The sequence below is a fragment of the Nothobranchius furzeri genome, chromosome 1, assembly GCF_043380555.1.
Source record: "Nothobranchius furzeri strain GRZ-AD chromosome 1, NfurGRZ-RIMD1, whole genome shotgun sequence".
Classification (NCBI taxonomy): domain Eukaryota; kingdom Metazoa; phylum Chordata; class Actinopteri; order Cyprinodontiformes; family Nothobranchiidae; genus Nothobranchius; species Nothobranchius furzeri.
Window position 1 is genome coordinate 59,795,104 of NC_091741.1, and position 24,957 is coordinate 59,820,060.

The 24,957-nt window shown below is 43.5% G+C and overlaps 1 protein-coding gene across 3 annotated transcripts; it reads left to right on the top strand.

Moving 5' to 3' along the window:
- Window positions 1-10: 10 nt before the first annotated feature.
- Window positions 11-24,164, top strand: gas2l3 (growth arrest-specific 2 like 3). 3 transcript variants are annotated; one of them, XM_070549414.1, is made up of 9 exons: window positions 11-109; window positions 14,019-14,074; window positions 17,169-17,355; window positions 18,087-18,205; window positions 18,377-18,515; window positions 21,593-21,656; window positions 21,730-21,871; window positions 22,397-22,501; window positions 22,728-24,164. In XM_070549414.1, the coding sequence occupies exons 2-9, from the start codon at window positions 14,051-14,053 to the stop codon at window positions 23,967-23,969; spliced, it is 2,022 nt and encodes a 673-aa protein (XP_070405515.1). In that variant the 5' UTR covers window positions 11-109; window positions 14,019-14,050; the 3' UTR covers window positions 23,970-24,164. The 3 variants fall into 3 exon arrangements, with proteins under 3 accessions (XP_070405515.1, XP_054595481.2, XP_054595482.2); XM_054739506.2 differs by lacking the exon at window positions 11-109 and adding an exon at window positions 1,094-1,217; XM_054739507.2 differs by lacking the exon at window positions 11-109 and adding an exon at window positions 12,520-12,647.
- The last annotated feature ends 793 nt before the right edge of the window (window positions 24,165-24,957 follow it).

Genomic DNA, 24,957 nt, shown 5'->3' on the forward strand with positions numbered 1-24,957 from the left:
TTGTGCAGGCTGGGGCAGGAGGTGTGGGGTGTGGCCTCGGAGGTGGTGGTCCCGTGTGCGTGTGGTGGTGCTGGTTTCCTCACGTTGATATGAATGATCACTGCCAGGGGTGAATTCTTTATACGTTCTTCATTATTTTTCTTGTGTTGGGGCTTCTCTGCCCGCGTTACCTGCCTCCATCACTAGCCTCAGTCCTGCTTGTTAACCTCTTTATTTATTTAAATTTGTAGTTGAATTGTGTTTAGTTAATTCCCATTTTGTTTTGGGACCTCATGAATTGATTTCAGTGAGTAAAATTAATTTGGTTCTCCATACATTTCATTGGTTCAGTTCCTGTTGGGGCATTAATTTTAGTATTTTATGGTATTTTACATGGCCAGTTTTTAAAGTGTCTTTTAAATTGTCTCTTCTATAAAATAAAACACACTTATTGTAACTTCTGAAACCACGTCTACTGTCCAGTGAACTGAATCTATATGTTTAATTCCTTGGGTGAAATTCCCAAGGTGGCGTTGTTAATAAAATCACACTCGAGCAGGTACAATTGCCATCCTTGGCGTCAACAGGTCATAGACCACTCTCGTATTGCCACAAATGTTTTACGCAATGTGATATTAAATATTTAATTTTAGCACCAGCATTTGAAGCAATATGACAAAATATAGCTGTTAATTATTTTAATGCACGACTTGACAGTCATACAGTGGACAGGCCATAATACACTGTATATTTGCTGCTTATTGTGGCTTTTAGTTTTTATTTTGTTTTATATACAGGTTATGATGAAGAGAATACCACTGAACTTTTAAAAACAGGCGTTTATAACCAGCTTTTGTAAAAGAAAAAAATACAACCCTAAATGTAAAAGATGAGGTCAGGGTCAGAGAAGCGAAACACTTTCAAAGATGTTATTTAGGTCTATATCCTTAAAAAAACGTTCCCAGGAGTCTGTTTTCAGCCACTTTGGGTTTCTGTGAATGGGTTTTCATCAGCCAGTAAAATGACCCTCAGGTGAGCACGAGGCGCCGCCTTCAGAAATATCTGTCTTCTGATTGGTTGATTCGAACAGCGCAGCCCACAAACACACAGCTGCAGCGGCGGAGAATGTGATTACTGATGTAGCAGCGCGAGTCTTTTCTTCAGAGTAAAAACAGGCGTTTGTTTAGACAACAGCAAACGGACCACAGCTGCTGCGTGAAGGATTTCTTGAGCTGCTGGTAGGTTAAAAACTATTTCCAAGTTTTAAATGAGAATGGCGGAGAGAAACGTTCATGCTGAAGTTTTCGGCTGTTTCAGGGTGCCTCGTGTCATGGAGACCCTTCCCTTTTCAAGTAAAAGTAGCTACAGTCAGAAACCTGTCCTGTTTTTGTGGCCAGCTGATGTTTTGTGTGTATTTAATCAGGTTGTTGGATTTATACTCGTAAATTTACAGATAAATGACTGGGTCATGATGAGCTTTCTGTCTAGATGCGTCTCTTTGACTAGCGTGAAGCATCATTAAATGTTCATTGTGATGAAAAGACTTCAAGCGACCCACAAACGGTTATAAAAAAGTTTTCATCCCAGAGTTTTTCGGGTTTCTGTTACCTAACGATTGGCTGGTTGGTTAATTAACTCTGACAGGTCTCTGCTGCGACCTCCAGTTTCACGCATGCGCAGTTTTATCCTTGATTGGCAGCTGGGAGGATCAATATACTCGTACATATTTGTTCTGAGATGGTGCCTGCTGAGCTGTCGGGTGATGACAGGATCGAACATCGTAATGGAGAATGAAGTTGATGGCTCATGCTGCTAGTTTTGGATCAAAGCTCACACTGACTGCTGCGTTTCCTCCTGCTGGTGAGCCTATTGTGTCAGGAGGACAATGACGAGGATTAGTGTATTAAGTTGTCCACATGTGACCTTTCTGGTTTCCGGTTGGAGGATGGAGTTTAGGATCAACGGGGGCTTCCCCTGAGGAGGCGGAAACTAGGAAAACGGAAAATAAACTTCAGATATTGATGCTTTCTTTTGTTTGTGCATAGCAGGCACATTTCGGGTATGTTTTTGAATGAAATTATTTCTACATGACCTTCCTGAGCGTTTTCATTGCAATATTGGCATGTGCAATATGCATATCGCAAAGAACGGTAAAAAAAACCGCAGTGAATGGTCATCTCAAATATTTGTTACACATTATGCATTTTGTTCTGCTTTTCCCAGGATCCACTGATTGTCGTCTTGTTCGTTTCTCATTCTTCACATCTTTTGACCACAACTTAGCTTTTCCCAATTTATTTTCTCTTGTTTTTTATTGATTTTTTTGTTCTTGAGTTGAGCATTTATTTATTGCAAATCATATCATCATCACAATATTAATCATTGTTATTGTTCATCACAGGTTTTTGTGCAGGCTTGGTTTTAATCCTGTACTGGATTATAACCTCAAGGTTCTGTCTGTAGAAACTAGCCTTCTTTATTATATCATAAATCAACTTTACTTTAATACATGTAACATATTAAATGACTGTTTGATGTGACCTGGTTTTCTCCAGTCTGGGTGGTGGTCTTTATCCAGACCAGACAGTTTAGGTCTCCATTGTGTTTCAGACAAAGCGGCCACTGCTCCGCTCTTATTAGATGACCAACCTCATTTATACCTACCTTCATAGTCACCATCTGCTTGATCTTTGGCATCATTCCTCAAGCTTCAGGCCTGCTCCAGCTCACAATGTTATACACACACACACACACACACACACACACACACACCCACACCCAAACCCCCAGTTCTCTTCCTGTAATCCGTCTCCTAAATGAATGAGGGCTAATCCAAGATTTCATTATCATCATCCCTATTGTGTATACACGCACACACGCGCACGCGCACACACACAGGCACATATCGAGGCCCATATGTGCTCGTGGTCATTCTTAACTCATTAAGCTTTGTCGCGTGTGTGTGTGTTGTTCCTGAAGGCTGACTTAATGAATTATTTATGTGAAACCCAATTTTTTTTCTGAGTTTAAAAGTAACTATCAGCTGCAAATGTTTAGTCACAATTGGTATGTCCTGCAGAATGTAATGGGTCTCGTCACTTCTTTGTGTTCAGTCATTCCACTAAAGTAGTTTTTATTTAATCTGATGTGAGATTGGCTACTGTCCATGTAATAGTCTGACGATTCAGCAGCAGTATGAGTATCAGTCAGAACAGGATAAACCGTCTCTCGTGTGGACAGTTTTTGTTGATGGCATCATATCACTTTATAAATACATTTTATGTATAACCTACATAATTGAGCTTTATTTCCATGTCTCCTAAGAACTTTAGTCCTGTTTGCTCTCTAAGGTATTTAATTGCAGCTCAGATGTTGGCGAGATGCCTCCTGATGGTGATAACATTTACATTTTAAAATTTGCATTCAGATATTTCCATGAGCTCTAAAGTAACCAAGAAATGTTTTATTTTAGATCATCAATTGTCATTTTTGCTGATTGTCTTCAGGAAACTGACAAAGTTTCAAGGGTCAAACATTTTCAACCCTTCCTGCTCTTTTCCCACGAACTGTAGTTTTGTTCAGAGCTGCAAAACACTAGGAGCTTGAAATAAAGGTGTGTGTGCGCACACATGCCTTTGTCCAGCTAGGTAGTGAGAACAGAAGCTGTGTGGGGAAGCGGTCTTCTCCTTGGTCACTTTCATCAGCTCCACTAGACTCCTCTTCCCAGACCAGCAAAGGGAAGTTATACATCTGGTGTGTCCTGGGTGAGCATCGATGTCTTCTACCAGCAGGATGCCTGAGACGCCTTTCCCAGAAAGCCTCTGACCACAGGCCCAAACTACCTCATCTGGCTCCTCTTGACATGGAGGAGCAGCAGTCCCTCCCAGATGTTCGAGCTCCTCACCATATCCGCCTGATCCCACCCAGCAGAAGAAATGCTTCATTTTAGCTATTTTTGCTTTCAGTTATTTCTTGGAGCTCGTGACTGTAGGTGAAGAGTTGGAACGTAGACCAATTTATAAATGGAGCTTCACTTTCTGTCTCCACGTACTCTTCACCTTAGCAGATCAGTTCAGATGCTGCCTCAATCAACTCGGTGGTTTCCCTGCTTCTTCCTTCCTTCACTTCAGAACAAGACCTCAACTCTTCCACTTAAGGTGGGACTCCCCCCCCCCCCCAATCCCGAGGTTGGTGATTCAAAGTGAACATACTTCACCCCACAGCTACTCAAAATAATTCTGTCAAAGTTATGAATGGAACCATTAACAAAGGGAAGCCCTGTCTAATTTTATCTGGAAATTGGTCCAACATGCTGGCCAAACTGGCTGGATTCCTGCTGCATGGTTAGTCCCATCTCCAGTGGACCTTGACAAAGGTCCATTTACCTCAAATGCTCCGAGCATCTTTAATTATCACAATAAGTTGCCGTGCAAGCAGCATTTTGCCTAAATATGCCTAAAATCTTTGTGGTGGATTTTAGAGAAACTTAATTTTGGCTAGATTTGGTTTCAGTATCAGACTAATCCTTGTATTCGTATCATTCTGTGGAAAATATTTAAATCACATATTTGCATTAAACTGGACTGGAAATAGCTATAGTTACCCTTTTTAAATATGAAAATTAAATTTCCATGTTTTTTTTAGTCAAACCTATAAGGGTGTGTTGTATGACCTGAGAGACAGTGTCCCAAAACGGTCTTATGAAAGGTTTCATTGTTTTTAAATCCCCCATAGGAAGGATTTGTTATGATTTACAGGCTCGGATAATTGGACTGAGCTCAGTGACCTGTTAACGTCTCGGTAAAGAGGCAAAATGACTCATGGATCATCAGATTTCACTGATACTATCCGTACCTGTACTCTGAGGCTGTGTGACACAATAGGTAACTAACCCTCCACCCGTACCTCAATATGGGGGGGTTATTGAAAACCAAGAATAAAGATGTGATTGAACTGGGACATGTCACGTAAGCAGGCTCTTATAACTCCATGCATGGTTTCTGACAGCTGAACAAGAGTTGTTTAGTTGGTAAATTCATGCAAATGTGTTTCCCTTCTGGCACCCGTTTGACTTTGAGCATTCCTGTTTATTAGGAAATAATGATCCCAATGAAACGTGTTAAAATACCAGCATGGTCTTGCTTGTTTGACAGTAGAAATGATTCATAGTGGGCACTTTGACCAGAGCGGCTGCATGTTAAACATAACATGTCTCTGCTGGATGAGTCACTAGTCATCACAAAGAAAGATTTTCCCAAAACCAGGCTTTCTTGTGAGCTTCCCGGTGTAATCGCCCCTAAATCGGTTCTACAAACATGGCTAGCCTGAAACCACTCCCAGTCACCATGGTAACGCATGATGGCGGCTGGTCTCACTGATGCTTTGTGAATAGGGCTGCACGATATTAGGAAAACCTGTGGTATTCGATAATGATATTGCGATGACAATATTACTTGCGATAAATAAAAACTCGGGAACAAATCAAATAAAGAAACAAAAAAAAAAAATTAAAGCTGCAAGCAGCGTCGTTCGGCCCTCGCAGCTCCGCGCCGCTCCAGCCTGGCCGGCAGCCTGGTGCACCCGGTCATGTCCGTGGAACACAAATGTCGACCACCCCAACACCAGAAACCGCGAACGGTCTCCTCATCTGCACCTCACCCTGACTCGGCATCTCCACTGAGTCCACCAATAAATTACACATCTAACCACTAGGGCATACTCTGTCTTTACCACACTGGTGGTGTGATGACACAGACCAAGTTTAATGCTATTCTGACCATGTTTTTTGAAGTCATTGAAGGTTAAAGTTATCTAGGGGGCGCTGTGACCAACTACAGAAAAATCTCATTGAGGTCAGCTTTGGTTTGCAAAGATGGCTTTCTGTTAATTTGGCATCAGACATTGCGTGTGTTATCTAGAGCCAGAGAGCCAAAAGAGGGTGAAGCTAAAGGTGTTTGAACCAACAGCCATGTCAGTGTGTTTAGTGCAGTCATGTGATGACACAAGCCAAGTATAAAGCCATTCTGACCTTGTCTTTAGAAGTTAATAAAGTTTGAACCAATCTAGGGGCGCTGTGACCATTTACAACTAAATCCCATAGAGGTCATCTTTTGTCATCAAAGATGGTTTTCTATTAATTTGGCATCTAACGTTGCATGGGTCATCTAGAGGCAAATGGCTGTAAGTGGGCAGAGTTAACGTGATTTGAACGAGTGAGCACATGTGTTTGCAGTTGCGCGATGACTCCCACCATGTCTGATATAGTTTGGAGCTTTTATGTAAAAGTTACAAAGGATTTATTGTATCTAGGGGGCGCTGTCCTAAATGTAGGAAAATATCCCATGGAGCAGTTTGTAGGTTCACAACAATCATTTGTGTGTAGTTTGGTGTGAATGGCATTATGCATGTGTTCAGGGCCTAAAAGGATTTAAAAACACTAGGAAATTGGTTGGATAAACAAGGAATCCCCACTACAGATGGACTTGAGAAGAAAAGGTGAAAACTGCAACTGTGTCCTGCCTACAATAAAGCTCCCTGAGACCATTCCTGCAAGGAGGTGCACAGTTTAGCTTCAGAACATCAGTGCATACAGAATAGTACCAAACTTACTTTCGGGGGAACTCCTCCCAACCGTCAAGAAAAATTATGATGGAACAACATAAAATAATTTATAAAGTCGGAACAAAACCTTTAAATTTAAGGTCCAAATCCAAGAAACTTCCCTGATCTAGAGATGGACTGATTGTTTTTTCTATTGCAGATACCAGTATGGTCATGGTCAGCCCACGGCCGATGAGCGCTGCCTATTTATTTGGGCAGAGTGGCTGACCTCGTGGCATTTCCACCTTACTTTTAAACTAAAAGGTCACTAAAACATCAGTTGATGCACAACATTTCTGAAGCTGAATCACTTTTTGAACACTAAATTTAACCAACTGTTAAATGTTAATTTTATGCACTTCTCAGTGTTAAAATCAGACATCCAACTGATGGTAATCAAGCAAATCAGTAAACTAAAACTACTAAATATTCAAAACTAATATATAATAAAATTTCAGTAAAAAAAGCATTTTCTACACAGATGTTGTTCCACGAATGTAATATACATTTAAATTAAATGTTGCAGCAGCATTGGGCTGCCTGGGTATGTGCCTGTCTTTAAATCTGCTTCATTAATAAGGTATATCGGCTGATGCCAATGTATATCGTGTACCCTTGATCTTAATCCTATTGAGATCTTGTCAGTCCTCAAGAAGCAGATGGTCAAACTTCCAAATTCTGATAAATTTTAATCACTAATTATGATGAACAGGTGGCCATCAGTCAGGATTTGTGTGTCAGAGTGAACTGGAGAGGTCCAGAGAAAGAACCAATGATGTTACAAATATACTATTTAATCTAAAAATGAAATGCCATTCCACTATATTCCTTTTTTGGTAGTTTATATTCATCCTCAATGCACACAGACTCCTATAGTCAAATATTAATTTGAACGTGATTTGTGGTAGGGAACAAATGTTAACATGTAAAAGGTTAAACCCAACATGAACGTGGTCAATGACAGCCTTGGGTCTGTTTCAACCCAGCCATCTAGTTTCCTCCCGTGGTTGTGGTCTCAAAGTCAGGGTGAGCAGGCTGATCCTGAGTCAGCACTGAGGGGCTTTCATATCCCAGACCTGGCTCAGTGACACGTAGTCGGCACTGGATTAGCATTAACAAATCAAAATGGGATTGACAGGTTGCGCCTCCCCCCGATTCAAGCCTTTAAGATGGGCTTTACTCATCCTGTCCCACCTCTGAGGACAGACTGTTCCAACAAGGACACAAAGGTCAGAGCCGGAGATGGTTTAATCCTCTCTGAAAGGGCAGGAGTATCTTAAAAAAAAAACCTTTTATAAGCAGGCTTGTACAGGTTTGGAGTCGGAGAGCTAAGTGGCTTTAGAAAGTTTCATTAAATGCTTTATTTACTACTTTTCTTTCACTTCAGCCAGGCTCTGTCTGTGCTGAACAGGAGGAGGTGGACTAATGAAACGCTCCTCTGAGAGAGTAATTAAGCCCAGACACAAAAGGCTCAGCAGGATGGAGTCTGATGGAGGAGGAGCTGGTTTTCTCCAGAGACCAGTTTGGCCCAGCTGAACCCCTCCAAACTCCAGTGAAGGGGAAGGGTCACCGGTTTTCCTGGCCAACGCCCACTTCACACTGCAGGCATGAGGATATTATCTATCCATCCCTTTTGCTTATTTGATCAAATTGGAACCCTGAACAGAAGTCGCTGCTTTCACAATAAACAAACAAACTGGTTTATTCCAGCTTCCAGACAAATGAATTGCCTCATTAAGAAATCAGAATGACATCATTGCCTGCACATTCTCCTTTAAACTTGTTACATAATGTTTTTGCTCTGATGCGCGGGCACTCACATGCACCGCCTGAGTGCTGCAGGCGACATGCGTGCGCCACGTGCGGTGTGTTTTGGTGTCGTAGTGAGGGATGCACTGAGCTGTCTGGAATAGCCCTGATCCTCTTAAATGATTATTGGCTACACCAGAGAATGAGACTTCTTGTGTGGGGAACACACACACACACACACACACACACACACACACGTACACACACACACACACACACACACGTACACACGTCTGTCTTTCTATCATAGTGAGGAGCCTCAATTGGCTTCCATTCATTTTTGTGACTCTACTATGCCTAACCCATACTCTAACCATAACCAATGCTGATCTATTTGTAACCCTAACCTTAACTAAAACTTAATTCACAGTAAATCTCTAACTGGCATAGTAAGCTTCTAAAATAAAATAAAAATAATAAAAAGTGAGGACCAAAAAATCCTCACATTGTAGGGAAAATGGTCTAATGGTCCTCAGTATGTACAAGAACACACATGCCCACCCCACTAACCCAACTTAAGGAGGGGTACTATGTTTGGTTGTGAGTTGAGGTTTGATTGTTCTCTAATGAACTCTTGTCTGTTATGCTGCTCAAAGGCGATGTATTCAGCATCTTTTTCTACAGGAAGGCAGATGTGTGTGGAGGATTTCATAAAGGGTGTACCTTTTTGTTCAGGCACCTGGAGTTTGGTGCTAGCCTCTCCAAACAAAACCTGGATGATGAGAAGAGGCCATTTGGTCTGAATTGTTTACATACATAATAGGAAACTGGCTTCTCAAGCCAAAGTGGACGAGTTTCTGTTATCTGATTTTGGACATGCAAAGTTTTGACACGTTGTTTTGTATTCATGTCTTAATCGTTGACATAAATAAAGATTGAAGTGTTTCTACCTTGTTCTGTTGTTCAGGGATGTGCCACTTGCTTCTACTCACCATACCCACAGTCACAGTGTTTACTTTAAACAAGTAATGACACAAAACTTATAAGAATAGTTAATATGACACACAGCAGCATAACAAGAACTTCAGTTAACAAGGGACAGTGTCTTGGACAAAGTGATTGAGGAATTTTCTAGTTTTGAAAACGTCCCTTAATTCAAATGGAGGCAAAACTTCCACAGCAGGACTATTAAATTCCGGGCCTCGAGGACTGGTATCAAACATGATTTAGTAGTTTCTCTGGTCCAACACACTAGATTCAGTGGTTGAATCACCTGTGCAACAGCTCATCAGGCTCTGCAGAAGCTGCTTAATCACCTGCTGATTGAAATCAGGCGTGTTAAAGCAGGGTTAAAACCAAAACGTGCTGCATACCGGCCCTCAAGGCCCGGAATTGAACAACCCTGTTCTACAGAAACCAACTGCTTGGGGCTGCGTATACAAGCTGACTCCATAAGTTTAGAGGAAAAATGTCAGTTTCTCATCGTTGACCACCAGTTGTGGTAGAACATGTTTAATACATGTTAGAGGATGCTTTATTACATGTAAAATACAACTGGTGCATTGCACAGTTCATGGAAATGTGTCCATTTTTTCTTTCAGGCTTTAACCTCAAGGGTCCGATGGACCAGTGTGCTGAAGAATCCATCTTTATTTAGTCTTGTTATCTGAAGTGAAACTGATAACCCCACTGGTTGTGGGCTGATTCCTGATTCCTTATCAGTCCAGACTTCTCCTAGCCCCATTACCTATCTGGTTTGACCTAGTTCACCTGTAGAAGGATTGATGATGTTGTGGGAAGAACATTTAAAGGGAGTTCAAAGGGTGAACAGATCTCTATGTAGGGCAGCTTTGTGGGATGTTTTCCTCCAGATGACCGGTGGAAAATGTGCGTGGTAGTGATCCATGTCGCCTTCTTTCCAGCATTTCTCCAGAATGAAACAACTTTTTGTCTTCGTCTCTTGTTTGGCCTCAGTTCTGACCGTCCTCTGCTCTTGACATTTGAGAGTGTGTGTTGTGTGTGTGTGTGTGGTCTCCGTAGGGAGTCGACTCCAGATGCACACAACTGGAGTCCAGAGGCACAGATTCTCCTTTTTGTCCCATGTTGTTGAGTTTGACCCTTTCTGCACGCTGAAAGAAAGCGGGTTCTTTATAGAAAAGGTCGTTCTTTCATTGTTTCTGATTATTCCACTTTACATTCATTGACTGTTTTCCAAAAGGCTTCAGACAAATCATCTGGAGTCAATTATGTTTGTTCTAAGGACATGCAGCAGTCGTTTTTTAAAACCGTTCAAGTTTTCCTAAGTCTTCACAATAATATCTGCCTAATAAGCTCCAAAAGAGCTTGTTTTATTTTTTACATAAGAGGCCTAGCAGATACTTTGTTTGGGAAATGAGACATTTTGAAGTCTGACTTCAGATGATGGTGAACATTTACGAGTTGGTACGTTTGGTCAGAAATGGGACATTATTGAGGTTGGGCACAGCTTCACCTGGAATCAGAAAGTGTTGGAATCTAGATCTTATAAATATTAAATGACCTATAAAACAAAAGTTCTAATGCTGGCAACATCTCAAGATTTTATTTTTTTACTTCTGATAGCTGGCCAGATTGTTGACCAGCTTGGATCCCTGCTGGGGAGAGCAGACTGCAAACATTTTAGTTTAAAACTTGAGCCAAAAGGAAGTGGACCTCAACACGCTCTGCAGAATCCGGTCCGCTGTGATCCTTGTGTGTCCGGCTGCCTCCATCACGGGTTTAACTGACTGCGTTAAGTTTGGTGTCCTTCCTCAGTCATTGCTCTATTGGCTGTAATAAAAGCTGACGGAGTTCAATCATTAAAGACACTCCAGCCATTTTATCAGGTGATTTCTCAAACAGCAGTAGAAGAGCAGTTTACAGGAAGTACATTCCTCACTCAAATGTAGTTTCCTTTTTTCAGCTCATGATGGGGATAACTCGCAGCATAGGACAGTAGTTCAAGACCAAGTTCAACAAGAAACCCCCTTTTTTTTTTTTACTTTGAAATACAATCGGTCACTCAGAGTTTCAAATGAAGGCTGAACGTGAAAATAGTTTAAAACCGGTTTCTCACAGTAGCTTCTGATAAAAAAAAATAGACATACTTGGATTAGAAAAGCCATAAAGATCTACAAAACACTGAAAATTAGCATTCATGGACTCACCCATCTTGACTCAAAAAAACAGGGAAGGCTGTTTTTAGCATCCAGGAGAGGGCAGAGCATGTCTAGGCTAGTAGAAGCTAACCGTTCGCATTGGCGACACCACATCGCAGCAGAACTCCTTCAGGCTTCTGTGTTTTTGTGGAGATAAAACATTAATGTTTATGAGCAGTGAGCGGTAGTCATGTTGCCGTTAGCCAATCAGAGGAGAGGTGTCTGAATAAGCCCATTTTATGCTCACCTCTACTCTAGCTCACTTCTGGTTCCTGAAACAGATGCGCCAGCTCTTTATTACCTCACTGTTTGACGGACAAGGATATAATTTATCCTAGGGCCCACTGAGGACATATTTTTAAAGAGTGAACTTGGTCTTTAAATTTCGATTTATTGTATTATCACTTTAATAACAAAGTCCCATAGGTGTCTGTTCACCCTCCTTCCTTCAGGCAGTAGGCTGAGCAACAGCATTTTCCCTGAGGTTATTTGCTATAGTCTTATTTTTAGCTGCTGTTGTCTTTAATCTGTAAAATAAAGGACTCTGAACTGAGAGAAAGTCCATGGATGTTGGAAGCCAATTTGCCTTGTTTGTGTTAAACAGAGCGAAGCTGGTTTAAACAGCTGTGACAACACCTGAGTCATGTCACGTTTACCTCCCTCTGTCCTCAAATTTACTCTTTCTGGAACAAGTGTGTGAGTGTTGTTAGTGGAGTTTGGTTTCACACCTCCAGCAGAGCATGTGGAGGTGCAGCCCTGCAGACAGGACTGAGTTCTGGTTTGGGGCTGTGCTTCGGACTGTTGATGGTAAATCACTTCGCGTGTGTGTGTGTGTGTGTTTTAAGAAAACAATAGCTGCTTTGTGGAAGGGTCCCACTGATGGGATTGTTGGGGGGCTGAGGGACGGTCAGAGCCTAGTGAAGCGTAGCCACTTCATTAGTCAGTTCTCCTTTTGTACCTCCTCCTCTCATACGTCCTCCCTCCTCCATCAGTCTTGCTCTACTCTTTCCTCTTCGCTCACTCGTGGAGCCACACAAGCAGGAGTCAGTCTGCCTGGTTGTTTCCGAACTCTGCTCAGTGTTTTTAGCTTCGTGAGGATGGACTTTAGGGGCTGACCTGATCGTTGGTTAGTTCTGTCCTGAGGTGAGTCGTCGTGTTTCATCACCCTCTGTCCTCCCCCTCCTCCCCTTGGCCGCTGGGCTGCTGTTCTGGTGTGGAATAACTGATGCTGCCCTCTCCAGACTTGATCACATGCTCTTACACTCTGTTCAGTAGAAATATTTCTGTAATCAAGATGAAACAGAAGTTGTTTTTAGCCGATTTTGGCTTAGATTTCAGTGTAAGCTGGTGTTAAAAGAGGTGATTTACTACATGTCAGACTATTGCCTCAGCTGTGTTAACACGCCTTTGATTGCCTCCCCCTCCCTCCCACTGCTCTTTGTCAACCCCCCCCGGGGACAGTTGAGGGTCGGGGTATTCCTGGTCCTCGTGTGGGAAACCAGGGGAGCGACGTCCTGGTTTCGTTTAGAAACTTTGCTGAAATCCCCTCAGAGCTGTTTAGAGGTTTTTCTGTTTTAATAATCACGTTAAAACCAAAGTGCCTTGTTCCGGATGCAGTGGTGTGTTCTTAAAACTCCTGACCAATCTGCTGATTCCAGACAGACCCTTTCCATTTAATCAGGAGAAAAACAGCAGGGGGCTCTTCTGATTTGATAGTTTATCAACAAAACTCTTATTTTCTTAAATCTTTCCAACTATAGTCTCAACATTTGTTCCTCACCAGTCGGGATGTCTTTAATTTAACAGATGGCGAAACAGAAGTGGAATTGTTTTTGTTAAATCATTCTCACTCGAAGAAAGCACGTTTTCACAGGTGCTTCAAGTTCACTCTGTTTTTTGAAACTGAAGATATAACCGAAAGACTAGCAGGTGCATGCAGAGGGAATGCAAGTTTTATCAGAACTCCGTGTATTATTCTGTCAGATAAACCGGAACAAGACTAAACTTGGATCGGCAGGTCACAGCTGAACAAACGCCGTCTATGCACATCTGAGATGAAGGAATGCAACAATCATTTTGAGGCTGGTTGCTTTTATTGTGTGTTTTAATCCATCAGTGTAATGTGCTAAAATCAAAAGCAGTTTTATTTAAAGCGGCGACGTAACAACTTAAATCCTTTTTATCCTTAAAGGAATCCAGAACAAATGGCATCTCTTCCAGCTCTGGCTCCATATCTGTGAAAGGTTTGGTTGCATCATGTTTGCTGGCTGGGAGTTTAAAAAGATGATGATTACACATCTGTTTAGGTTTTCAAAGCATCTGCTGCTGAACTTTGTTTTCTCATGGCTCCGTCTTTAAAGACTCCTCAGAAGCTGCATTCCTATTAGGTTTAAAAGAAAGTGGCAGGAATGAACCACCATGGACGTCCCTCTGAACTCACTGGCTGTTGTGAAATTTCTCTGTTTACGTTTTCTAGTGTGATTAGTGACACGGAGCTTTGCTTGTTCCTCTCAGAATGAAGAAGTGAGTCTCCAGAGAACAGGGTCATGGCTGTCCAGGCTGGCATCCAGGTGAGTCCACCCCACCCTACGGAGGGTTGTTTTAACTAGTTAATAACCTGACGGGAACTGGTTAGAGGATTAGGCTCCAGTGGGGTGAGGATCCGTTGGTGTTGGCCCTCCCCTCCGGTTCTTCAAACAAAGTGAGGCACAGCAGACATCTTTCTCCTGCTCAACAACTGCAGAGCCCACCTGTGCTCCCATGGTGGTGGTCTGCATGTCTGACGTTCCACCACTCCCACTCTGATGAGTTCGTCTCAGCATTTTTTTGGGAGGAGTGGGCGGAATGCCTTTGGCGTTGTTTCCTCTCCCCTCCCAACAACTATGTCTTAAACATCTCAAAACTCAAAACAACACACGTGTCGAGTTACAGATTAGTCACACCAGAGACGGGCTGCTCTCCCAACTGGGTTGACGTCCCAGCTTTTTCCACCTCGTCTTGGACCGTGGGAGATGGTGAGGAGAGTCTCTGATGACCCTTGAAATGGGCTTAAATCCCACAAATCCTCACTTTGGAGTGTTTGAGACAAACAGCTGTAATTTTACTGGTTGGTATCCCTAAAAGCAAATGCCGTGGCATAATCCTACACGGAGGAGAGGGATTATTTTTAACTCTGCGTTATTGATCTTTAGAATGGAGTGATGCTGCAGCCGTTTCCAGCTCTGAGCTCAGATATCTGATCAGGCCGAAGATGGATGAGCTCATCTGCAGTTGATGCAATTCATTTATTTATGCCTCAAATCTGAGATGATTCGGGAGGTAAAATTCCTTCAAGCATGGGTCAGACAGATGCACATTTTTACACACAAACCTTCTCAAACCAAGCGATGGTCTGCATTTCATTATCTGAATTTTAAAAGGTAATTGCGAGTACAAGTACAGGTCAGAATTTGCTTTGTGGTTTGACCAAAATATCTAAAATTAATCCCAATTTTCTTTTTCTAATTCTGATTTATTCCCCCCCGAGAATCAAAACTGATGGAATGACTGTTTAACTTTCCACGATGGAACTTCAGCAGAGAGAAACCCCAGCCCTTAGGAGCCGTAATTCTCACATGTGAAAGGAGCAGCATGAGCTTGTTAGTTCAGCTCGGCTAAGTTAAACAGCTCCGGGTTACTTATGATCCTAAAGGCTTAAAGGTCAGGAAGCAGGCCATGGGAAGTTAAAGAAACCCAGACGCCTAAAGTAACTGCACTTCTTTCAGTCTGATGGCTAAGATGAGGGGGGATGGCTCCATTATTGGGATTAAAAATCTCCCAGAATGTCCCCACAGGTCTGTTTATACTGATAAATACTAAACATGCTGTGAATAAAACAAGACTACTGCTCTTACTTGATGGCGTTTATCCATCCTGGCTGGAGCTAAGAGCATCAGTGTGGCTAAGTGGTGATTGGCTGTTTAAAAAGTGGAAAAGCTCCAGAATCTCAGTATTTAGCATTCTGTGCTGGATTACAGACCTGATGGAGGGGGAGATTAACAGATTGCAACATTTGTCTGCTTTAAAAACTCTGTCTGTTCTTTAAAATCAGTGTAACTTGTAAAAGCCCCCCACCCCCCCCCCCACCCCCACCCACCCTGGTTGCTGTGGCATGACCCACGTTATTCATGTTCCCGACAAAGGTCGCCTTGCGTTCCATTTGGTTACGGTTGTAAACATCTGTGTTCAGACGGGTTCTGAGGTGGGACGGCGTTCTCACCTGCCTACTGAAGAGTTCTTACGTTTCAACCCTTGTCTAAATCAGACATGGTTTTAGGGAAAGTATCCCAATGAGCCGACTGTTAATTTGTATGTCAAACAGATGTCAATAAACTGGAAATAGGGAGAGGAAATGCTTGTTTAGGAGTGAGTTATGTAACATCTGGAGAGGTTATCTACTGTCGATGTAGAACTTTTGGTGTGAGCTCTAGAAGCTTTAAATTCAGGTCAATCTCAGTTTTTGGATCCTCCTCGATGTGATCGATTTTAGAGTCTCGTGGGGCGAAAAGGCTGGGGGGGGGGCACAGCAGAGATGGATGTGATTGGACATCAGTGCAGAGGCGAGAAGAGCTGCTTGCTCCAGGCGCCAAACCCAAGACTCACATTTCTCTAATATCAGGTTGTTTCACACAGATTCTCAACAGAAACATCAATAATGCTTCTGACTTTCTTTGTTTTAAAGTCAAAATGGAGAAGATGTTGATGAACTTGATGTTGTGTGGTTTTGGAGCAGGGAGGGAAGCCAGTTACTGGGTCATGTTGGCTTTTCTGTGATCTCCAGTGGAGCGTACGAGTGAAGCGTGGTGTTAAGGCTCCCCTGATGTGATTCCCGTGTTTTTATTGCTCAAACAAATCCTCAACTACAATGTTCAGTAGGAACCAGACAGACTTACTGAAGATCATAGATGGATGTTGAGTCTGTTTACATGCTCTAGGCAGACAAACACTAGCTGGTTGCTCAATGCTGGTAGGCTCATACTAAGGAAACGTGACTCTTTTAGTCTTAAATGAATTAAATACGAGAAGTCCCAAGCTTCTAAACTGGTGGGATTTTCATGATGAGCTAGTTGATGAAGGCTTCCTGAGGGTTTAGTTTTTGTTGTTCTGGTACACGAAGGGTAAACTCGAAGCTGCATCATAAATGTTGGAGAGTTGACACTTCAGACCTCGTCCCCCTGTAAAGGTCTAAACGCTGAATAAATGACAAGACTGATGGTTTGTCTGAGATTCAGACCAATAAGAGGTGTTCAGGCTGGAGGAGAAAACTTAAAAACACAAACTCACAACGCAACACCGGAGGAGCAGCCTGCAGGTGAAGACTCTGGTTCACCTACACTTAAAAGAAGAGGGACCCTTCAATGGTTTAAGAGAAGCAGGTGTGAGGTTATGACACAGCTTATTGTGCAGCTATCTGGGGTTCGGTGTTGCTACCATGAAGTTCTCACTACATCTGGTACTCGTCAGTCTTCTGTTTTTATTACTAAAGTCCCTTGGATAAGAACTGAAGCATCTTGGAGTTTTTATCATTTCATGATAATTAGCAACAGCAGCTTACTTTAGCCAGGAAGCCGTTTGGCTTGTTTTTAATGTTGTAAAACACCAAAACATTTCTCTCACTTATCTCAGGTTTGGTTCGGTGAGAAGTTCGACGTCCCCCTGCCGAGCCCCCAGAGCCCCCGCAGCCCGCTAGCTCAGCGACACGGCCCTGGCCTCACCAACGTCTTTGAGTACGACCAGTGGCTCGCGGTGCGCCACGAGGCCACGCTGGTGCCCATGCAGGAGGACCTGGCCATCTGGCTCAGCACCATGCTGGGTGAGTTTCTGTTATGTTCCAACTTGTTTTTCTACAACCTCCTTTTAAGTGTGTGTGTGTGTTATTTTTACCACAAACCTAAACCAGATAGACAATACATCTAATACATCAGTTTTCCCCCTTCAGGCGAGGAAAACACAATCAGGCTATTGACACAGCGCTAACGTGTAACTGGAGTGTCGATGCTGCCGTTTCCAACCACCACAGATGGTATAATAGCAGAAAGGGTAAAACGAGGGGTTTTGTTCCACTCCCAGCTCTTATTGTCCCTCTCCAGACAATGGAGCCATAAGGAAACCCAACCTGACTAGAAACCGACCCCATTGTTTGCTGCTCCATCTTGTTTTGGGTGTTTCTGTGGAGGAATGAGGGCAGGTATACAAACCGCTCCACATGACCTACTGCTCTTGTGGTCACATGCATCTCGGGGGGGGGGGGGGGGGGGGGTGTATCTGCAGGGATGTTGTTGGATGCAAATTAACTTTTGTGGGGAGATCTTTGTCATTTAGCATGACAGTATTGTGGACTTAGTTTCAAGTGATTTAGGTTTGTTGGCAGTCTGGATGAACCCCCTCAGCTCTTGATTTACAGTGGAGGGGTCGTGGAAGTGCTGCAGGGCCCCCGAGAAGCAAATAGTTTGCCATTGTTTCACAGCAACCTACAGATTAACACAAGCATGTCCGTCTGGGGTTTAGAATCAGTAAAGATGCTTAAAACATTTATTTTTCCAGGAGTGGAAGTGAAAGCTGAGTTTTTTATGGAGGAGCTGAACAACGGCGTGAAGCTGTGCCAGCTTATCGGCGCTCTGCAGACCAGGATCGCCCAGAGCTGCCCCTCAGCACTCGGCAAGGTGAGTCAGACACGAGGATGGGAATAACTTCAGCCACTAAGCAAAGGCAGATCTCACACTTCCTCACTCAGGGAGGATGTTTACTAATCTCTCATTTGCTGGATAATTGGTGATTTTTAGATACGTGATTATTTTCTATCGGTAATCTATACATGGCTTCCCCTCCCACAGCTTTTTCCCAACAGGATTGCCTGCAAGCGGGACGCCTCTCCTGGTTCCTTCTTTGCTCGTGACAACACCGCCAACTTCTTGTCTTGGTGTCGGCACATCGGGGTGGAGGAGACCTACCTGTTTGAGTCGGAGGGCCTTGGTAAATGCCTGAAACGAGTCCCACAGTCAAAAGCTGACATGATCTGTTTGTTGTTGGCCGAATCCTACAAACCTCCATGTCCTCGTATAGTTAATGAATAAAACCTGCTGTTTGTGACAAAAGTTCAACTACGAGCTATTCAAGCATGCAAGGAGAAGTTTAAAATAATTTAAATGTGACTGAATCTGTTAAGCCAGGTGAAGTTTGAGGTAAACGATTAAATAGAAAACCTGTGTTTCTGTGAAAAATGTTTACTTTTTTATCATGAATTGTTTAGATCAACAAACCTATTAAAAAACCAGTCAGAAAACTTGAGTAAAAACAAAATATAGTTTTTAGATTAACTTATTAAGAGGACAAAGCTACACAAACTAACCATGACCATGTGGAGAACGTCCCGTCACAACTAGTTAAATCGGTAATTAACAGAGTTCAGTTCCACCAGCTGCACCCAGGCCTGCAGAGTTCAGATATAACTTCATTACAACCTGTGTGACACCATGATGGAGGCCGTAAGATCTCAAAAGCTGCATCTCCATTATAAAGAAACTCGAGAACAAACAGAACACCTAAAGCCCTGCAGGCATCACTTGGTTAAGGTTAAAGGTCAACCAGGCCAAAATGTCTGCTGACCTTGAATAACACAACACATCTCATATTTACCAAAAAATATCTTCTACCAGATTTCTGTGAAATCATCTGTCAGGAGTCTTAACTCTGCATTCCAGAAAAACAGGCACGGGGGTGGTAGTATGATGGTCTGGTGTGGATTTGCTGCTTCAGGACCTGAACGCTTTGCTGGTGTTTAGATATCCTCCAGTGTGGAATAAATGAAACCGTTCTGTAGAGCACAGGTGTTAAACCCAGGCCCTCTGACCAAGTTTGGCCTGCGATCAAATTTAATTTGGTCCGCGAGATCAAATATAAAATGCATATTAAAACTGGCCTGCCAGCTGATTTAGCCAGACTACAAATCCCATAGTGCTTTGCAGCGTTGGCACGTCTGTAGAGGCGCCACCTCCTTTCTCTTTACATTCATTAGCATCTACGCTACCACTAGGCATCTGCAGCATTACCTCCTCAGTCTCAGACAAACTGAAAACACTCCTTCCTCGGGTTTACTCAGTAATTTGCTGACTTTGAAGCCCAGAAACGGATTTTAACAGCTCAGTAATCTGTTTGCTGCTGACATAGAAAGCGCAAAAACCAGCTTCCAGACCGAGATGATTTGACTCCAGTTTAGCGACACACTCAAGTCAGTATGACTCTGTAGCTGCTGTAGTTTTTATCTTTCCTCCCCAACACACCGACCAACAGCTGCTCAGATTCTCTCCATGTTCAGCAGCACAAACCTGTGTGAGCAACTGTCCTCTTTTGATGAAGATGAACAGAACAACACAGGAGTCTCACTCATAAACTACTCCCTCAGCCCAGAGCCTAGCCACAGGGGTGCAGGTGTCTGGTTTGAACAGGTGAGCATCACAGTAAATCAGAGTGGAGAATACTGAGTTAGAATTGTTTCGGTTTTATGAACCTTTTCTGCTCCAAAGTAAGAAAAATAATAGGTGAGATATTACATTTTCATTTAAGGTGATTACTTTTATTTATTCATTATTTTTTTGTTTTTGGCCTGTGAAAAAATACTTGATGTACTTTAAAACAGGAACTGGAAAGACTACAGATGAATAGAATAGAAAATCTCTTTATTGTCCCTCAGTGTGGAAAGTTTGGTGTCACAGCTGCAATAACTTGCATCACAGGAGCAAAAACGGAGGAAAACATAAGAATAAAGGGTAAACGACAAGAAAACAGAAATACTTAAAAGAATGACTATATTAAAAATGAAAGAATGCTGTGTATATACACAATTTAAGGAATAGAAATAAAAAAATTGAGACAAATAAATAATGCCACTTTTGTGTGCTTTTAAAATAGATTTGCTGGTATGTAATTTGGTTATTCCACGGTTTTCTATAGTACATATTTGTAGATAAAGAAAAATGATCACAGTTACAGTAACTATCAAAAAATGTTGAGTTTGGCGCATGACTTTGTCCCAGTTCATTTCGACCCAGTGTAAATTAGTTGGACACCGCTGCTGTGAAGGGTAGGATGAGCTGCAGGAGGCTTGTTGCCCGTTACCTGTTGTTGAAGTAACTATTTTACAAGTTCCGGTTGGTTCTGATGGATTTACTCCCTTAAATGATACCAATATTTTCAATCTGACATCAGTCTGCAGTGGTGACTGGGTGTGAGGCACAGGTACCCATGATCATTATTTGACAGTTAATTATGTTCACTTCTTAAGCTACCATCTAAACCTAAAAGTGTAGCTCACTCAATTAGATGTTTACAGGACAAAGCAGACTGAATCTTTGCTGTAAGCTCCCAGTAAAACCAGTCTTAGGAACCAGTTAAGCTGTCCCTCCTAGTGGTTTAATAGGATCTGATGTGGGATCCCTTCATTACAATTAAAGACTTTAGGAAAACTGACTAAGGCGACTTGGATATAAACCCAAACACACATGGTTCCATCAGCCTTACGAGTATTGGTGAAGTCAAGATGGCCGCTGCAGCTAATCATCATTAGCGTTAAAATGGCTGCAACTCAGCCAGGTTGTTGAGCTAAAAGTTGGTGTGGTTTTTAGCCACATTTGTGAAAATTGTGACGTTGCATGAAACTAAAAGAATAACTCTAACATTTCAAAATGATCTTGGCTGAAAGTTGGCAAGTGATGTGCCGTCATTCCAGCTCTGACGGAGCTGGCTCTGATCGGGTAAATTCAAATTCAGACACTTTATTAATCCCAGAGGGAAATTAAGAGTTTCAGTACACACAATTCTGAGATCAGACATACATACATAGACATAGGCACACGACAAGAATTGGTGACTTTGGTCATTCGCAACCCGAGTCGCACTACCTTAAATGAGATCAGAGTGTTTACATGAGGATTGGGTCAGGTTGAGGAAAAAATAAAAAAGGCACTTCAGAGTTGGTGTCCACAGGGAGGGCAGCTTTGCTATGCAAAAAAATAAACGTGCTTCAGGCTGATTATTGTCATTTCCTGTCCCAGTGCTGCACAAGGAGCCCCGACAGGTCTGCCTCTGTCTGCTGGAGATCGGCCGCATCGTCTCCAAGTGAGTCTCTGACCCTGAACGAGCTGAGGATAACCACCGAGGCCCGCAGTAATCTTCTGTTGACTCGTCTCAGGTACGATGTGGAGCCTCCCGTCTTGGTGAAGCTGGAGAAGGAGATCGAGCTGGAGGAGACGCTGTTGATGACAGAGGAGCCGCCTCCAGCTGTGAAGACCTTCAGCGTGTGCTGCCAGCACGGCGCCCTCTACCAGCCCGAGGTGAGCAAGCGGCTGGAAACAAACACAACATGAAGTTTTCTACCTGGAGGCGGAGAACGTGCTTTACGGTCACGGCTGAGAAGACGCGAATATGCTCGTGTGTCTCAAAACAGCTGATTGCGTTTGCAGCACATAGGTGGTCCATGTGCGACCCATTTGAAGCAGATCCAGGATGCAGTTGCCGCTTCAGTGGCCCCCCACAGGCGTTGTGACGCATGGAGGCTGACCATGTGACTCTCCGCCGGCACTCAGACTCACCATCACATGTTATGCTGCTGATGCATATGTGCACATGGAGCCAAACGTCCCTGCTGGGCTTCCTGTTTGATGGGTTTATTTATTTAGTCTGGTTCAGTGGATTGGATTGTGCACCAACACTGTGGACTTGATTCTGCTAAAAAATAACCTCCTCCCCTCCCTCCGAGTTTTTATTGTGTCATCAGCTGATCCCAGAATGTTGTTTTATTATCTATTGCAGCCCAGATGTTGGTGCAGATGTTTAACCGTGCATCGGTTCTGTTGCAGGAACACAACCTAGACGATCCACCTTGCAGCTGCTCCAACAGAGTCTCCATAGAGTATCTGTCTGAGGGACGCTACAGACTCGGAGACAAAACCATCTTCATCCGTGTGAGTACCCATGAACTTTGACCCCGGAGGCGTGCAGATCACTGCTGGGCCTCGTTAAGCTCGTTACTCAACAGCAGCGAGTCGTGATTACATCATTACACTCGACTCGCTGCAGACGAGTTAATCTGCTGTTATTTTAAGAGCTGAAACAAATGATGTCATCGTTGATGTTTCCTTTAACTGACCCATGGACTGGCGCTGATCCGGTTTTGCTCGTTCCCCTCAGATGCTTCATGGTAAACACGTGATGGTTCGGGTCGGCGGCGGCTGGGACACGCTGCGTGGCTTCCTCACCAAGTACGACCCGCTCCGGGTGCTGCAGTTCACTACTCTAGAGCAGAAGATCCTGGCCTTCCAGAAGGGTCCGCCGGGCCTGGGTGGTCACCATGGCAACACTGCACAACCTGCTCCCCCTGACATGGACCCCCTTGCCGCTGTAGACGACCTCGTCTCTTCCGCTTCCTCCTCCAGCTCCACTTCCTCCTGCTCTTCAGTCTGTAAGCAGACATCTTGTCGCTCCTACACCCCCTCCCCTGCCTGTACGCCAACCCTTCAGAGGAAAGGTTTGGCTTCAGCACCTAAGAAGAACCTCCAGATGACCCCATCCTACCCCAAGAAGCCCACCCAGCTCCCCCTGCCCATTGGAGGCAAAGGCTCCTCCTCTCTTCCCACCACACCTGTAGGGAGCCCCAGCAGACTGCCCCCCAGCAGATTTCTGACTCCATCCACAGCATCTCCAGTGGATACAAGCTCCTCTTCCAAACTGAAGCTCCGCCCACGCGCTGCTGTTTCCCAGCCCAGAAGCCCCGTCTGTCCTGAACCATCCTCCAAATGCCCCAAGCCCTCCAACCCTAACACCTCCCCCAACGGTGCCTCTGTCCCATCCCTACCACCCTCTAAAGATGCCCGACCTCCATCGGGCGCCACTCAGCGCTCTCGCCTTGCTCAGCGTCGCCCCGGCTCTCCAGCCTCGCGCCTCCGCCTAGAGACAGCCCGGCGGGCAAGAACTGCCACCAGGGCAGCAGGGACGGCCTCAAAGTCCCGGACCCCCACCCCCAACCCCAGCTTACAGACACCCCCGCCAGCCCAAACCAAGTCCCCCTGCTCTACCTCAAAGACTAAAGACTTAACAGTCAAAAGCAAGGTACCGGTACCAAACAGGGCTGCTGTTGCCGTCAGGCTGGCCCCCAAGGGCAACACTGACCTCCCCACCCAGACCAGCACCACCTCCTCTAGCAAAACCAATAAGACAGCAGCAGCTGCAGCACAGAGGGTGGGGCCAAAGCAAGCCACCACAGTTCTTCACAAAACCACCAAGTCAGCATCACAATCTGAGAGGACTCTGAGTCGAGCTGTGGCCCCGCCGAGTAAACCCACCGAGACCAGAACCACGAGGGTCCCACAGAGCAGAAACAGAACCGAGGACCCTTATTTTGAAATGAACAGCAGGAGGAAGCAGAAGACGTAACGAGACTGTTTCCGACAAAATCAGGAACTCTTTAAATCTCACTAATCTTCATCACTCGTCTGTAACTTTGGCGTTTTTTATTTAATTCTTAATTTTTTTTGTTTTTTTATGAAAATATTTTTGTGGTGATTCTGTGACCTCTGCAGAGGTCATCTTGATAAACAACACTAACTTTGCACAATGTTAATGTTTTCAGACGCGTCTTTTAGAAACATCATGTTCAGAACTAACCTCCGCTTTTAAAGCTCTGGACATTAACAGATTTTATTACACAAGTAGCAGCTTCTGCTTCGTTTTCTCAAACACGGTACCAAAGATTCAAACGGAAACATGAATCATGTTTGTGTTTGGATTTGCAGTGAGTGATGATCAAGAAAAGATAAAACATAAAATTATGATTTTTTTTTTACATAAAACTGTTACAAATCTCTTTGTGGGAGGTGAGGCGTCCTCCCAGTCACGTGCCTTCAGCGCTTCTAGAATGTCTTCATCCACCCAGGGTTCAGCTGAGTGAAGAAGCTCTGTGGAAACTACTGATCACACACCACTTTTAACGGATAAAACACATTTTAGAGCAGAATCTCAGCTTGTTGTATTTCTAACTTGTGTCTGGAAACTAGTTTTTCTACGTGTTTTATGTGTGTTCATATAAAGATGTTTGCTTTCTTTGCACTTTACAGAATTTTAATTTGAATGTTTTTGTCATTCTGATCAATAAATGGACAAATGATTTTAAACGATTGATTCTGTTCTAAGATTTGTTGATACTCAATAAAAAAGTGTTAATTTTAGTTCAAACTTTTAAAGTGTAAAGATGGGGTATTTTCTAAGTGAAAATTTTCAGTTGCACTCTTCTGCCCCCTCGTGGTGACAATATTGCTCTCAAAACAAATGCTACAATAGGACAAAGGGTTTATCAATATTTAAGTTAAATGATGTAGACATGCCGGATAAATCACTAACCCACAGATTCAGTTCAGCTGGGTTG

Bases quoted from the DNA above. Each gene is read 5' to 3' on its own strand.
- gas2l3 (XM_070549414.1), top strand. From the start codon at position 14,051: ATGGCTGTCCAGGCTGGCATCCAG. The intron at 21,657-21,729 runs GTGAGTCTCTGA...GACTCGTCTCAG, and splicing joins ATCGGCCGCATCGTCTCCAA to GTACGATGTGGAGCCTCCCG. The intron at 21,872-22,396 runs GTGAGCAAGCGG...GTTCTGTTGCAG, and splicing joins GCGCCCTCTACCAGCCCGAG to GAACACAACCTAGACGATCC.